This window comes from Protomyctophum bolini (assembly GCF_963924005.1).
Source record: "Protomyctophum bolini genome assembly, chromosome: 20".
NCBI classification, from domain to species: domain Eukaryota; kingdom Metazoa; phylum Chordata; class Actinopteri; order Myctophiformes; family Myctophidae; genus Protomyctophum; species Protomyctophum bolini.
This window is the reverse complement of record NC_137881.1, coordinates 14,594,392-14,610,130: the sequence shown is the minus strand read 5'-3', so window position 1 is coordinate 14,610,130 and position 15,739 is coordinate 14,594,392. Positions and strand designations below refer to the sequence as shown.

The following is a 15,739-nucleotide window of genomic DNA, read 5'->3' as shown; positions in this document are numbered from 1 at the left end:
CCCCCCCCATGCCAAAGCACCCAGCAGCTGTCTGCTGTCGTCACCCAGGCGGATGTGTGCACGCGCTTCTCGCCATCGGGGCGTCTTACTGGTAATAATAATAACAAAAATAAGGGTAATAATAATAATAATAATAATAATAATAATAAATATATATATATATTCCACTTTACACGAATCTTCTCTTCAAATTATGGGGGGTCTGCGGCCAAATACATCATTTTTTAAGCTACTGTATGCCTCGGCTGCGTGAACTACAGGTCAACTCGGCTTGCAATGTGCCTCCTTTGATAAATGACAACCATGCCCCCCCCCCCCCCCCCCCCCACCGACGACCAAGAGACAGTCATCTACGTCACACATGACACATTAGGAATGCGGTGACGAGACTGCTGCTGCTGCACCGAAGGCCTGTGACTGAAACTCCACGACAGACAAAGTAGGTTGTTTTACCGAAACTAAAATGTAAATGTAATAAAGTTTAGTAGGACTAGGACTCACTCAGTCAGTTACTCAGACGCTTTAATGTGTGTGTGTGTGTGTGTGTGGAGACGGGGGGACGCGTGTTGAAGTGGGACTGTGCGGTGCGCGTAGACAACTAGGCGGCGGTGGGTTCTCCTCTCTCTCCCCAGCACTATCCTTCTGTTGGAGGCTATTCAAGTAGTAGAGTAGACTAGCAACCCCCCGGGAGAGACTAGAGACGAGGCACGAGCTGAACTCGCGTCGCCATCCTGTTTCGCTGCTGTTCAAACAAGTAAACAAACATGTCATTAAAGTTAATTGTCGTCAGTTATCTCCCGCCGGCCGTGGCATATTATTTAGATGTTCGAAGCTGTTAATTTGACACAATTATGACGCAAAACGAGGCCAGTTTTAGACGGGGCAGGAGAGAAACAGCCTAGGGTTGCTGCTGCTAGCCTGCTGCGGGTTGCTTTTACACATTTTTGAATGAAGCAGCAGCAGAAACACACATACTAGACATACATTCATTCACCCTCTGCTCTGTCTTACTACAACAACACACACACACACACACACACACACACACACACACACACACGCCGAACTGAGCAGCATGTTGTCGTTTTGTGTTTCTAGATGATCACACTGAAGGGAACAAGAGACGCGGTGGAACTATAATAAGGTAGGAAATAATGCTGTAGTACTAGCACAATGTTGATTGATTTTTCGCTGTCCTCTGAGTCTGGACTGCATTTCACGCCATGTTGTTTTCCCCCCCCTCCCCATTGCGGAAGTTTACATTTGCTACATTGTAACAGCAATCTGTCTTTAATACAATCCAGACTGTACAACTTTGACAGTCACCGAAGTTAGCGCTAGCTTCATGCGAGCTATGGCTAATCGCAACTATAATAAATAATAAATGAGCTCCGTGGCGGATGCACGCACATAACAACCTCGACAAATGGATTAAATCACAGAATGATAAAGCCGTTGTGATTAATTTCATGGCCCAGCAATCCTCCGATTTGAGTTGAGTGCTCCGCCGGATTATGAAAGGGTTTAAATCAGGTCGGTATATAGGCTACTGCAGTGGGGCAGTCACTGAGTCAGTCTCCCTGGAAATAAAAACGTCTGGGTTTCCGAGGCTAGAGTCACAGTAGCCTATAGTATTGTAAAATAATCGGACACTGTCTGAATAGCCCCAGTATGTTCCCTCAGCTACAGAATGAGCGTAGGGAGAGGGCACATACTGTATGGGGCTAAATCCATGTCAATACAGCAGGAGTCTGGTGATTAAGCAGTTCACCAGAAAGACTTGATGAAACAGAAACCACATCAATTAGAATGTGGTGAAATACTGTATCCCTGTAAGCTACATTTTGTTTTCTCTTTCCTGAATATATAATCCGTTTACAAGCAGAAACATCATTCCAGACTGGCATATATATATATATATATATATACCACCAACATGAATGTGTCCTGTCAGTTTCACTTCTTTGACAATGCTGCATTGCTGTATGCTTTCCCAGTGGGCATCTCTGCATGTGAATGCATAGAGTTAAATAAAAAATGAAACTCCAACAGAAAAGTATTGGAAAACATAGTACCAGCACACACGTGTCCCAGACTTGCAATACCATATATACCAACCCTTGACAGCCCATACATCCAAATGGAAAAGTCCTGACTGTAATAAACAATGTTAAACTCAGGCACCAACATTGCATTGGTACGGAAAGCTTGAATTATACTCATTCATAAAAATCCACCATTGATTGTATGGCTTGATTCCTGATATAAAATAGGATCTAGAGTTGCTTGCGGCTATCCCAGACTCATGAGATATGACCAACACTTTGCCAGAGAAAAGTGTGAGAAAGAAAGACTTTAAGATTTGTTGTTTATTTTATGTATAGTCCTTAATGTCTGTGTTAAGTCCAATTTATATGACGATGTAATGTATGGAGTCGTGGACAATAGTCGATCTACATACAAGCTCACTACACGTCACAGGTGCAATGTGTTGTAAGCTATTAGAAAAGTAAAAAATCAGTGCAACACCACTGGAGCATAAATCAGGCATTTGAAGTGTCTCATGACGCTTTTGTGTTTTTATATGTATGCCCCCTCCCCTGTCAAGAAGACAGCATTTCATTGGCAGGGATCTTTCAAAAGCTGGTTACACCTTTGTCAACTCAGCTGTTGTTATTTATCCTCAAGAGGATGTGTAACATGTTGTGAACCAGGTGTTGATGTACAGACAGCATGACACGACACTTCCTGTCTAGTTTCTGTGTTGACTTGAGTTGAACTCATCTATAACTGCCATGTAAACATACAGACAATAACTATTGTGGTGCATACGATAGTTACGATACAGTCAGTGGTAGCTATGGAGTTGCACCTGTAAGTGCCTGTGTGTGTGTGTGTGTGTGTGTGTGTGTGTGTGACACACACACACACACACACACACACACACTGTGCACATTGTGCACACACTGTGCACATTCAAGGGTCTTGGTGTTCATAACTTCATACACACGTGTCGGAGCATAGAGCGGATCTGATGGAATTCCCCAATCCTTTGGGAATGACTGTTCTCTTCCTGCTCCTCAACTAGAAGCCCATTGTTAAGTGCATTTGTCCACGATGCAGCATCCCTCGGTTTCCAGTGGTTACCAACCATACCAATGATACAAATACACAGAAGCCACAGCTATGGGTCATGTGAATCTGAGTGGGAGCTGAAACGGAATCCTGCACATTTCACTGGGCGGGAACTGGGAAGCAATTTCAGCAAAGTCAGTACGACGGACTCTATAACTTGGTGGGATACTGCAGAGCATGTAGGTTCTGATTTGTGCACTAAACTGTCTTCATCTGAGGCAGAATAGACCACGTTCCAACTGTAAAAGAAATCGGACAATACAAATAATTTAAACCACAATTAATTATAAACCTGAATTATTAACGTCCTTGACTGGCACTGCCACATTGCTGTCATCTTTTTTGTCCATATTTGGAACGTCTATTCATATGTTGCATAAACACACACAAATAACACAATGCAATGACTGTACAGTGCGCCTTCTGCGCAGATTCTTTTTGGAGTAGTTACGTCTTGTTCTTTTTTTTAAACTTTATATTTAATATTCGAACGTGAAGAGCTGAGAGCTCCTTTCCTCTCTGTACCTTGTTTGTTCTGACCAAACATGCCCAAACCCAACAGGTGATGATTGTAATGTTGCTGTGATTAGGGTCTCATGAACCCTGCCCACGAAACAGACCACAATGCACTACAACTGTATGATTCATGATGACTATTTTTTTTTTTTTCCACTGTTTTGTTTATTCAAGATTCAGGGTATACAGTAAATCAAATGACAGTATATGTGACACACCCATATGAAACATATAAAAGATAACAAAATGTTGTGAGTCCATACACAAAATATTGTGGTAGCATAAGATTTAAATAAGAAAATAAAATAAAAAGTTGCATAGTCCTATGCTAACATGGAAGCGACACTAATACAAACCACATAACCTGAATCAAGTTTTGAAACAAAAACAAGACAAACGTACGACAAGACAAGACAAGACAACATGGCATGGTCATTGGTCACCCAAAACATAATAGACGTGGTAGTGCATCCACACATGGCTCCTAATAATAAATATACTGAACAACCCAGCTGCGTCGGGAATCTACAGTAGCATGCTCAGATCCAGGATTAAACTCATTCAATCTGGAATTGCTTGGAACTGCAAGTTATTTACTAGTGCGAGGAAGGGGCCCCATGTGTCCTCAAATTTGGATACAGAGCCTCTCAGGGTACATCTTCTAATTTAATAAAGTGGAGTACATCTCTAATCCAGTGAAGATGGGTTGGGGGAGCAGAGGACTTCCATTTCATCAGAATCAGACGCCTAGCTAAGAGAGTGGTAAAGGCCACCAAGTGAGATTTGTATTTTGACAGGAATAGATCAGGGGGAGAGATTCCGAAAATAGCCGTCATTACATTTGGTTCAAATGGTACCCCAACACTACTCGACATAGTGTCAAAGATCTTAGTCCAATACCTACGTAAAGAAGGGCATGGCCAAAACATATGTATATACGTGGCGGGGGCCGAACGACACCTATCACACAGGGGATCAATATCACCATATATTTTGGATAACCTAACTTTAGTGAAATGCACACGATGGATAATTTTTGGATTAGCCCATGCCTCGCACAAATGGAAGAAGAGTGGACAAGACGTAAAATATCTTCCCAATCATCGTCTGAGATTTCTTCTCCCAAGTCCTCTTCCCACCTGTTCTTAATATTTTCTATTGAAGTAGGCCGCAAAGAGAAAATACAATTGTACATAACCGATATTAGACCCTTCGTGCTCGACAATGGAGTTAAGAAGGAATCAACCACAGTGGCCTCTGGAAGGTTTGGAAATACAGGGTTAAGGCTACGCACAAAACTGCGAATCTGAAGATATCGAAAGAAGTGTTTATTTGAAAGGGAATATTTCCCAGACAGCTGTTGAAAGGAGGCAAATACTTTGTCAATATACAGATCACTGAGCTTTGTAATACCAAGTGATGACCATAAAGAGAAGGCATTATCACTCAAAGATGGATGGAATAAAGGGTTTGCTGTTATTGGGGCAAGGAAGGACTGAGCTTGTAGACCAAAGTGGCGCCTGAATTGATTCAAAATTTTCAGTGTGGATTTGACAATAACATTCTTAGAATAAGGGGTAAGAGAAAAACGAATAGGGGTATGAATAAGAGCAGTTAATGAGGCAGGCCTTACTGAGGAAGATTCCATCTCAATCCATGTTGGACGTAAAGGTGATTTCTCCAACATTAGCCAATGTTGCAAAATTCTAAGATTGGCTGCCCAGTAATAAAACCTAAAGTTAGGTAGGGCTAACCCACCCTGAGGTCTGGGTCTTTGTAACAATGTTTTACTGATCCTGGGAACTTTTTTATTCCAAATAAATTCTGAGATCATGCGATCAATTTTATCAAAAAAAGCGAGGGGGAGAAAAATGGGCAGGCACTGGACAAGATAAGAGAATTTTGGGAGAGAATTCATCTTGACACAGTTAACACGTGCAGCAAGAGATAAAGGCAATAGAGACCACCGCTCAAAATCCTCCTGGAAGCGAGTCAGTAAAGTACCAAAATTACATTTGAATAAATCTTCAAACTTGTCTGTAATCTGAATACCAAGGTATTTAAAACCATTCAGAGCTATTTTAAATGGAAAATTGCTCAGCGGGTAATTACGTGCGGCTGCGTTTCATTTGATGTATTACCATGTTTTTGTTCTTGCTTACTGTAAATCGCTCTGGATTAAGAGCGTCTGCTAAATGTGTAAATTGTAATTGTACAGGAAAATTACCAACAACCATGATAAAACATAACAAACGTCTTTCTTTGTCCCACTGTGGCCTTACAGTAGCCCGTCATGTCCGGTCCTACCTGGCTGCCGCCAAGGACTCAAGATAACCCAGAGCGCGTGGTCCCCCAGATGTCTCACTCAGGAGGTCCAGCCATCTACCGAACCCCCAACAAGAAGGCCACGTCAGACCCCAGACCTAAATATGGCCTCTACGACCAGAATGGAGGAGGAGGGGGAGGAGGGGGAGGAGGGGGGATGTCCAATAGATACATGGCTACAGGGCCCACGGGTAAGATCACATCAGTCAACACATGTTGCAAGAAAACAGTGGAGTCATCTAACGGTCTTATTAGAATGAATGAATTAATGTTTGTCTATTATGACATGCCCAGAATAGAGTTGCTAGGGTTCAAGTGGTTTAGGCCAAGATATTAAACACTCAGATTTGATGCCTAACCCTAACCTCCAATTAGGTGGACCCATGCAGCATCCTTCTGGCGATCACTATTACCCACCTGCTCATGGACCCAAAGAGGACCGCAACTGGAGCCCTCACATGGACAGTTATGAGCTAATGGTAAGTGGCTGTTGTGTAATTTAGCTATAGAATACTGATTTTTGTTGAGGGGCGCGCTAGCCCCTCCTATGTCCAACTTTGAGGGTTTGTGTAAACATAAACATTGAATGCCATTGACAATGAATGACCAGCTTTGAGTGTTTGTGTAAACTATGTAAACACAAACATTGAAGATGAAGGTGAGGATGCAAATTGTGATAGGCTGGAATGAGATAATGTATGATGATAAAAGCGCCCCTCACTTCTTCACACAGGTGTGATTTTGTTTCATACAATCTACACACGTTTTACAATTAAAGTGTGTAGGCTCATTTCTTGCACAACTTACAAGTGAAATCTACTGAAACGTCATCTACCAGTCTTGAAATACACTGTTTCATCTGTGTATTTTAATTTAACCCTGTAAGTGTACACATTGACACTTAAAGGGTGTAGTGAAAAGGAAATGGCGGGCATTTTATTTTGAAGTTTCAGCTTGAAACGCTGGCTTTGAAGTTTCTGGACCAATCAGAGTGTCTCATCCCTCCAGGGCCCAGGCTATGGGTCCTATAGGTCCGTCTCATGCACAGTGGTTTGTTTACAAAGTGACAGAGAGACGGGGGATTTTTTTCTAACATGTACACAAACTATATACATATTTTAGCGCGATGATTAGGTTTAAAACGAGTAATACACTGTCTGGGTGTCATCTTGAATTGGATTCAAAACAGATGCCAATTTTGGCATCCATTGTTAGGTATGCCTAACAATGGATTTTAAGACCCTGGGATACATTTTACAGTGTATTTTACTGTAGAAAATGTTGGAAATTATTAATCCTGACACACACAATGAAATAAAAATGAAATGTGCACTTATACACTTGTGTGCTTGTAGCACCGGGGCCATGAAAAGCCTGTGGGCCATCATTCCAACATTGATGCAGACATAGACTCTCTCACATCTATGCTGGCAGACCTGGACAGTCACCCTCACAACTCCAGCACACAGGTATGGCAACGCAATCACCAACAATAACCTTTAATTTGAAGTCTGTAAAGTATTGTCCACTTGTATCTAAGCAGTAGTTGTTTATTTCTTTATTACCTTCTAATACATTGAATAAATAAACAGAGGAGTGGAGGGTGTTCAACTTTTATCATATCCAATCTATTCTAATTTTAACACAAATAAAGTCATAACATTTAAACAGTGCTTTCTTGCTCTCCACAGTTGTATGACAACGTGCCTTACGACAAATACCTTTCTTGCTCTCCACAGCTGTATGACAACGTGCCTTACAACAAACACCTCTCAGGGGACCGTTACACATCGGCAACCCAGAGCGGCCCTTCGCCCCAGGGACGACCATCTATGGGTTACCCGCCTCATCCCCAAAGCCAGTACCACCCGGCACCACCATACTCCAATGAGCACCAGGTGGCCCAGTACCCCAGCTCCCACCAGCAGGAGTACTACACCTCCTCCTCGTCGTCTAAGCCCTACCCTCAGCCCGTCCCCGCCTCTTACACCACAGCATCCACGCCTACTGGCCCCAGGTTCAGTGTGCAGGTCAAGACGGCCCAGCCTGTCACCTATTCCCAGACTGGGAGACAGGCTGAACAGGCCTACACTCCACCGCCTCCCCGCCAGCACACATCACGCCCCCCACCCCAGACTCCGGGAGGTCCCCAGGGCTGGTACTCTCAGCATCCCGCTTCGCAAACCCAGGAGATGCATTCGGAGGCAGTGTACAAGGGGAGTGCCACGGGTAACGGAGGAAGACCCAGCCAGGTTTCCATGTCTAAGAGGGGACTGGAGAGCAGCCAACCAGGGGCAGGACATAGTCTTGCCTATCAACCTGGCAAGGTAGGTTCTGAGTGGTCTCTCTTCCTTGCCTAGTCATACGTACGATCCATAAGCGTGGAGTCTTGAAATTGAAATATACACATTGTGCAAAGTCACAGTATTCAAAGAGATAAATAAATCCATGTATGTCAGTGTTTTACTCATTTCCTATTTCCTCCATCAGGGGTCAGCAACACCAAGGCCTGAGGAAGAGCTTGATCGACTAACCAAGAAGCTGGTGTATGACATGAATCACCCCCCTGTAGAGGAATATTTTGGTACAGTCTTTATTTACATATTTAATTTCTATCCTGCCACACCAAAAGAAATGTGCATTTAAAGCATATCTTTCTTCATTAACTGTCACATTATCCCCATAGCCACTCTCATTTGTTCTGTACACCAAGTAGAGTTTACGTTTTTTCACCCATTTCTTCTCAGGCCGGTGTGCGCGTTGCGGTGACAACGTGCTCGGCGATGGCAGCGGCTGTATCGCTATGGAACAGGTGTTCCACGTGGAGTGTTTCACTTGCATCACCTGCCATGCTCGTCTCCGAGGCCAACCCTTCTACGCCCTGGACAAGAAGAGCTACTGCGAGAGCTGTTACATTGTGAGTAGAGGAAATGCAGTAGTTGGGGATAATTCATAGTCCTTTGTCCTCTTTTTGTCCTACTGTTCAAGTTTTATTTTTTAATTTCTGCAACAATTTTGATATTTTAAGACTTCTTGGTCACTGCAACCCACTTTCTAAAATCATTATTCATGCTCCAACATTTTTCCATCAGAGCACCCTAGAGCGTTGCTCCAAGTGCTCTAAACCAATCTTGGACCGTATCCTGCGGGCCATGGGCAAGGCATATCACCCTCGCTGCTTCACCTGTGTGGTTTGTAACTGCTGCCTGGATGGAGTGCCCTTCACTGTGGATGCCACTTCCCAGATCCACTGCATAGACGACTTCCACAGGTCCATACACAACTCCCTATACTGAAAGACCTTTCATTTTATCAAGAAAATGTTTTTTGCCACTTTGACTACTGTACCCGAGTTACTCGAGTTGACTGTAGAACACTTTCCCTCACGAGTTGCTCGAGTTATGTTTTCATTGTTTAATCCGCGTTTTTAGTTCAGTTTTAAGACATACGAGCAATCCACCAGATTGGGAGTGGGATAGGAGATGCGTTTTTATGACGTCATCGAAAAAGAAGTCCGCCGCTCTATCGTTCAAAGGGTTACGGGAAATTGAGTCCCTATTCATTACAATGGCGACGTTGCCGCGCAGCGCACGCCTTCCTCATCCGCTCTGTTGTTGTGATCGCCACTTTGGAATACTTTTCAACACTACGACAAGAGATTACACCGTTTTAAAGTGGATTTTCATAACGAGCAACCCGGCCGTCAGTGCAGTGGCTGTTCAGTGAAACCTGAAACACGATTGTTTAATCCCAGCAATAAAACTGTTAATTCCATCCATATTGATCCTTGTGCTTCATGACAGGAAGTTTGCCCCTCGCTGCTCGGTGTGTGGTCAGGCTATCATGCCAGAGCCTGGTCAGGAGGAGACGGTCAGGATAGTCGCCCTGGACCGGAGTTTTCACGTCAACTGCTACATCTGTGAGGTACGGTAGCCCTTAGTACTGTTGTACAGCTGGCAACGACATTGCAGGCAGTGAAATTATTGTACTCTCCAACATTCCAGAGATTACGGACAGTGTACAGCATGTGGTTCCCAAACCTTCCCAAAACTAGTGAAAATAGCAGATCTACAAGCTCTACATAAGAGATTGTAGATCGGCTATATTCACTACTACTTATAAACATTTGTTTAATAATTTATGGAATTTCTTAGATATTTCTTTGATTTCATGAAATTACTGAAATAAATCATTGAATTAGTTTTTAATTCATGAAAGTTTTGCTTTTTTGGGAATGTTTTTTTGAAAATATTTTGAAGTGATAACTAAAAACAAATTGGTAGGAAACGAAAAATGAAGGGACCCATTATGTGTCCGACGTGTTATGGATCCCACCGCAGTTCTAGGAAAGCCCTGCTGTGGCCAGTAGTCGCTGTGATTTTTGCAACTATGACTAACCCTAAACCTAACCACATAACCTTAACCTCCGTAAAACTATGCCTGCCTGGGAGCCAATCAGGCCTGCGACCCACAAATGTTTGGGGAACAGTGGTGTACAGCAATGACCTGGAAACTATAACAACCTGTGTTTCTGAGTTTGCGGTTGAATTGAACATTTATCTCCTTCAGGAATGCGGTCTCTTGCTGTCCTCTGAAGGTGAGGGCCGTGGCTGCTACCCACTAGATGGCCATATCTTGTGCAAGAGCTGCAGTGCTCGCCGCATCCAGGACCTGTCGGCCAAAATCTCTACTGACTGCTAGCACTCTTATTGGCTACTCAAGCCCCTCAGTGTCCATATGTCAGCCAATCATGGAGTCCAGGGTCAAGTCCTTTTCCAAATGAAATTTTGAAAGTTAATTTGAGAAGGGTCACTATATTATGGATTATATATTTTTTGATGTCACATCACACTTTGATCTCATGCCATTTCTGCCTGTTAAAACAGGGAGTTACATACTCAAGAATCAACATAAATGATAGGGTTCCCTCTAGTGGCACTCCATTCCGATACAAAGAGAGGAACATTGAAAATACTGGTTCTCAACCAATGGGGTTCTTTGGGAGTAATGGATCTGTAAAACTCTGAAAGTCCCAGAAATAGTAATTGTATCAAACTTGTATCAAACAAAAAAAGGTTGAGAATCGCTGCACTACAATACATTTAAAGTTAACGTTTTTTTTATTTCATATCCTCAAGCTTTTGTGTGCACCCCCGGAAAGGTTGCTTGATTCAATATTTAAATGTTTAATATACATTTTTATCAGATATGCCCCCTCCTATTTAAGCTCATTCAGCTTCAACCCCCCCATGCTATCCATGTTAGACTAATTCAAGTCTAACATGTCCCTGGTTCTGATGATTGATTTTGTCCTAATGTGTGAGGAGACAATAATTTTTCTTATTTCCAATTTACACATACAATTAGACAATAAACTGAATAATAAATGTATCAGTTCCACAACTTCAACCTCCTGTTATGAGAATACATTTAAAATGAAATATGGTCTGGGGTGCACACAAACAAAGCCCAAGTAGACATTCAAATGTGTTAAGTAAAAGAGCCCTATGTTAGTACTGCACAGTAGCCCTGATCTGCAGGCAGCTAGGGCTACACTAATCATTTAATTCCCTAAACTCTGGTGTTCGTTACTGTGTCCACCGCTTGTACTCTCCCTATCGGAGGCACTGACCATATAGTGTATGTTGAGCATATTCATTAAGGGGGAAAGAAGAGGAGATTCGATTGAAGGGAATGTGATGCTATCCAGGACAATTTCCTCCAAGCATGGAGGTAATTGGTGAAAGGTCTCAATAATGTATACTTGTATATTTTGAAATCGCCACACACTAACGTACTTAACTGCCTCAAAACAAATGCATTTGAGAAGCACATAATGCAGCACTACCTGTAGCGCTCTATAACATGACGTTTTGCTTGGAGAGTTTATCTGTTGTGTTGGAAAGCATGTAATGCAGTGAACTTTTGCAGTGTGTAGCCTAATAGGATCTGAAAATTATATTGAAAGAGTGTGTAGTGAACTTGAGAAGATTAGTGATTATCTCTAGGTTCTTGCAGAAGGTGAAAATAATGTAGAACATGACTAAAAATGTTTACCCCATATCGACATTGGTGTATCACAATATTACATGTAACATACCATAGTTATTAAAACAACCTAGGGATTTTCTTAATACGAGCCAAATCAACACTTGATTGTTGAATGTCCACAAAACACAAGGCAACTCAATGCGCTTATATCAGCTTTTGTATTTACTTTGAATCTTTTTTTGTTTGGTTGATACTTGACTGTTACATTTGAAGATGAAAGGTGCAATGAAGTCAAACGCCACTATTTAATGGAAAAACAGGGTGTTCATCTGACAAGATGCTTGTAGGTCATGAAGACATCCTGCTGTGTACATGCCTGTAGCTTGAACTTCATGTATGGAGTTCTGCTTTATGCTTGTCCTTGCACTCCTGTCAGCCCATTTGGTCATATTTTTGAGCCTATATGTTACAGTACAGTATTTATAATTACATTTGATTTCGTTTTAGTTCTGTCTTTCCGTCCCAGTTTTCTTCAGTTGTCTGTGTAAGGCCAAGGGCTAGTAACTAAAGCCTTATTCCAAGAATCTTCATTGTGATGATAATCCTTTGTCTTTGTGAATCTTGTGTTCTTGTTACAAAACAATGGGTAATTGGCGCAATGCTTTTTAATTTATTTCATCTCATTGTTAGTTGACTTTTTGTATTATCAAGTTGTTCAATAATGTCATGTTTTTGAAATTCTTAACCATGCCAATTTTGTGTCAGAAATCATACTCCAAAAGTTGTCTACTTTATATTTTTGTGCTGTTATACTATCACCTTCCATCTTGTGGCTCAGTCTTAGCCTTGATGGCTAACAACCTATGTAAAGTTTTGGAATGCTGTGAAGTGTAATCTGTGAACGCAGACAGACTGGTAGTTCTAAACCCATGGTACTGCAGCAGACTAATGTTCATAGAATAACCCAAGAAAGCTTTTGTACTGACAAAATGGTACAAATGGTTGTAAAACTGATTTTGTGAGCAGTAGGATCCGAGTAGTTGGAGTGTGTGGGGATGTGTGTTGATCAATGTGTGCATTGTTTCTCCTAATACAGATTGTAGTATGTAATTGATGCATACATATTAAAATCTATCCATTTTTCAGCGAGTTAATTGACATTGTCATGTTTTGTATGAAAGCAACAAAAAATGTAGCTATTTTTAAATAGCTATATTCTGAGAGTACTCATTTTTGGAGTGTTCAGTTTTGTTTTTCAGGTTCAAAATTGGAACTGGAACACTATAAAATGTAAGCTGATAAATGGATAGGCTATTCTCCTCGTTATATGTTAAAAGAGTTGGAGAGATAGTGTTACTGAACCAACCAACACTACTATAGCAATGCTTAGTGTCAGAATATTCAGTGCTTTGCTTTCACACAACTAAAAAATACCACTTACACTATAAGCTACTATGCTATTATTCTACTCCACTCCTAGATATTTCTTGACTTTTGAAGTAAAACAACTGATTGGAATCACCAATGAATTTATCACTTTTTCTTCATTAAAGCATTTTTATTTTGTATATACATTTTATGCTTTGTTTTATAGTGTAGCGAGAAAGGAAACCAAGGGCAGAGAGAAATAAGTAGTTTGAAGTTGTATTTAAACTCTGGTCCTCACTCATGGACATGAGTCCGTGACATCAAGGAGCATAATGGTCAGTGCACTGGCAGAGCCACCAGGAACCCCCTATACTGTATTCTTACAGTAAGAAAGTAAAATATACTACATACAACACATTAATACAGAGTACTGAACTAAAGCAGTAACAACTAGGAAAACGTCTTATAATTAAAGATATAGAAACTGAGACGACTGGCAAGAATCATCAAATATATTTTATTATCTGGACATAAAGATGCTCCAGCGCAAAACCCTCTCATGTTAACATGAAGTAAATGTCTTCCAAAAGAAGTTCCGGCAGCCTGCTTTGCGCTCTCGGTGGGATTGGGGCAGGTGTCGCCGCACCACCTCTTCCCTGACACCTTCCTCCAACTCGGGTAGTATCACATTTTCTCCTGCAGTGACCACTTCAGGCACAAGCTTCAGAAAGAGCAGGAGGTTGAGGTCCTATAGACAAGAATGGAAGAGGGACTTACCTATCTTATAACATTTAAAACTGCCACTAATAAAGAAAATAGATTAATTAAACTGGAGCTGGCCCACAGTCCGCTGTAATGTCATTGCTCCATATGCTATTGTGAGAGAAACAAAATGTATCACTATATACCACTTACCTCATCCTTCATGAAGTCAGACTTCAGTAGTTCTGCCATCACGTCTCTGCGTGGAGCGCTGCTGACTCTGACCAGCAGCTCAGTGGAGAGCAGCACCACCAGGAGAACAGGAAGATGAGCGTGCAGCATCACTTCACTTGGCTTCAACAGACAAATAAACAGCCCAGATGAAACCTATTAAAATACCTATATATCTGAGCCTCGTTTCAACACTGATGCAGCAGACCAGTCCCAGTCCGGCGGCAGCCACCAGGTTGAAAAGCTGAACCTTCCCCACAGTTTGAAAGATCACTTGGTCACATTTCTAGTATTTGTCGAGCTAATATATGGACTTCTTCATCCACATGAACGATGATTTGATTGGTTGAGGAGAATGTTCACAAGGTGTCGAGGTGTGAGGTGGGTGGGCTTTGGGTTCGTGGCGTGGGGAAGAAAGTTTTTTTTTGTAAAGGCAGTGTCAATGGACAGGACATGGACATATTAGGTACACCAAATGCCCGAACAGTGACTTAACAAATGTTAAGTGCTTTGTCATTAAATTCTATTTTCTTTCTTTTGTTTTTGCACAATTTCTGCTTAATATACAAGTGGTTCTGAGAATATGGGACCAGTGGTCTGTCATCAGCATTAGCCAACAGAGCTTTGCGCATCTCCAGGGCACCACATGAGGTCTGGGGGCTGCACACTGTTGTTAATGACACAAAGTGACTCAAATGTTAATTTGAGCCTGCAAGGACACTGCTAACCAATCTGAACTCTGTACCCTTCCTCCCATTTCTTACCACCCTCTGAGTTCCTGGGAAATTAATATCTATAAAGGTCAAATTCATGAATCATTGATGCAAACACACGTAGGGTGAAAAAATAGAGCTATACCCATCCAGAGGAGGTAGCCTAATAATAATAATATTGTTACCATGTCACGTAGTGACATTTGTCACCATGTCCATGTTAACATGAATAGGAAACATAATGGACAGACACTTGACACATTTCTGCTGTGCAAGAGTATGATAATTACATCGTCCGTCCGTCCATCCGTGAGTAACTGCTGCACAACTGCATCACTTTACTTAAATCTCTCATTCTGAGAGGCAGATAACAAGAGTTGTTACCTGCTTTAGAGTATAATTACCAGTAGGCCTATGCTGAAACCAAGCCAATATGATAATGTTACAGAGAAATTATAACCGTATCATATTAATTTGTATTGGTAAAATATCATTTTCATATTGTTCATTAGAGGTTATACTGTTCCAAATTACATTTTGTAATTCCAGATGAGACTGAACCTCATCTTCAGGGGAAGTTTGAACTTTAAAAGTTAAAAGGATGAACCATGGATACAGATAGATAAAGACACAGGAAGCGCCACCACACATAGGCCTACTGTACATTCATGTAGCTTTTTCAGACTTGAATGGACAGGGTTTGGGCCGATAGAAAGAGTATAATAACCAGTAGGCCTACTGGGGCTTACGCTGAAACC

General features: G+C 41.7%; 1 protein-coding gene across 2 annotated transcripts; it reads left to right on the top strand.

Annotated features, from left to right (window-relative positions):
• The first annotated feature begins 367 nt into the window (after positions 1-367).
• Positions 368-13,116, top strand: trip6 (thyroid hormone receptor interactor 6). Of its 2 annotated transcripts, none has more exons than XM_080792615.1 (11): positions 368-439; positions 1,099-1,144; positions 5,936-6,167; positions 6,352-6,455; positions 7,332-7,445; positions 7,716-8,303; positions 8,467-8,560; positions 8,724-8,893; positions 9,069-9,247; positions 9,780-9,900; positions 10,546-13,116. In XM_080792615.1, exons 3-11 carry the CDS (start codon positions 5,945-5,947, stop codon positions 10,675-10,677), a joined length of 1,725 nt encoding a protein of 574 aa, XP_080648741.1. In that variant the 5' UTR covers positions 368-439; positions 1,099-1,144; positions 5,936-5,944; the 3' UTR covers positions 10,678-13,116. The 2 variants fall into 2 exon arrangements, with proteins under 2 accessions (XP_080648741.1, XP_080648742.1); XM_080792616.1 differs by lacking the exon at positions 368-439 and adding an exon at positions 527-754.
• The last annotated feature ends 2,623 nt before the right edge of the window (positions 13,117-15,739 follow it).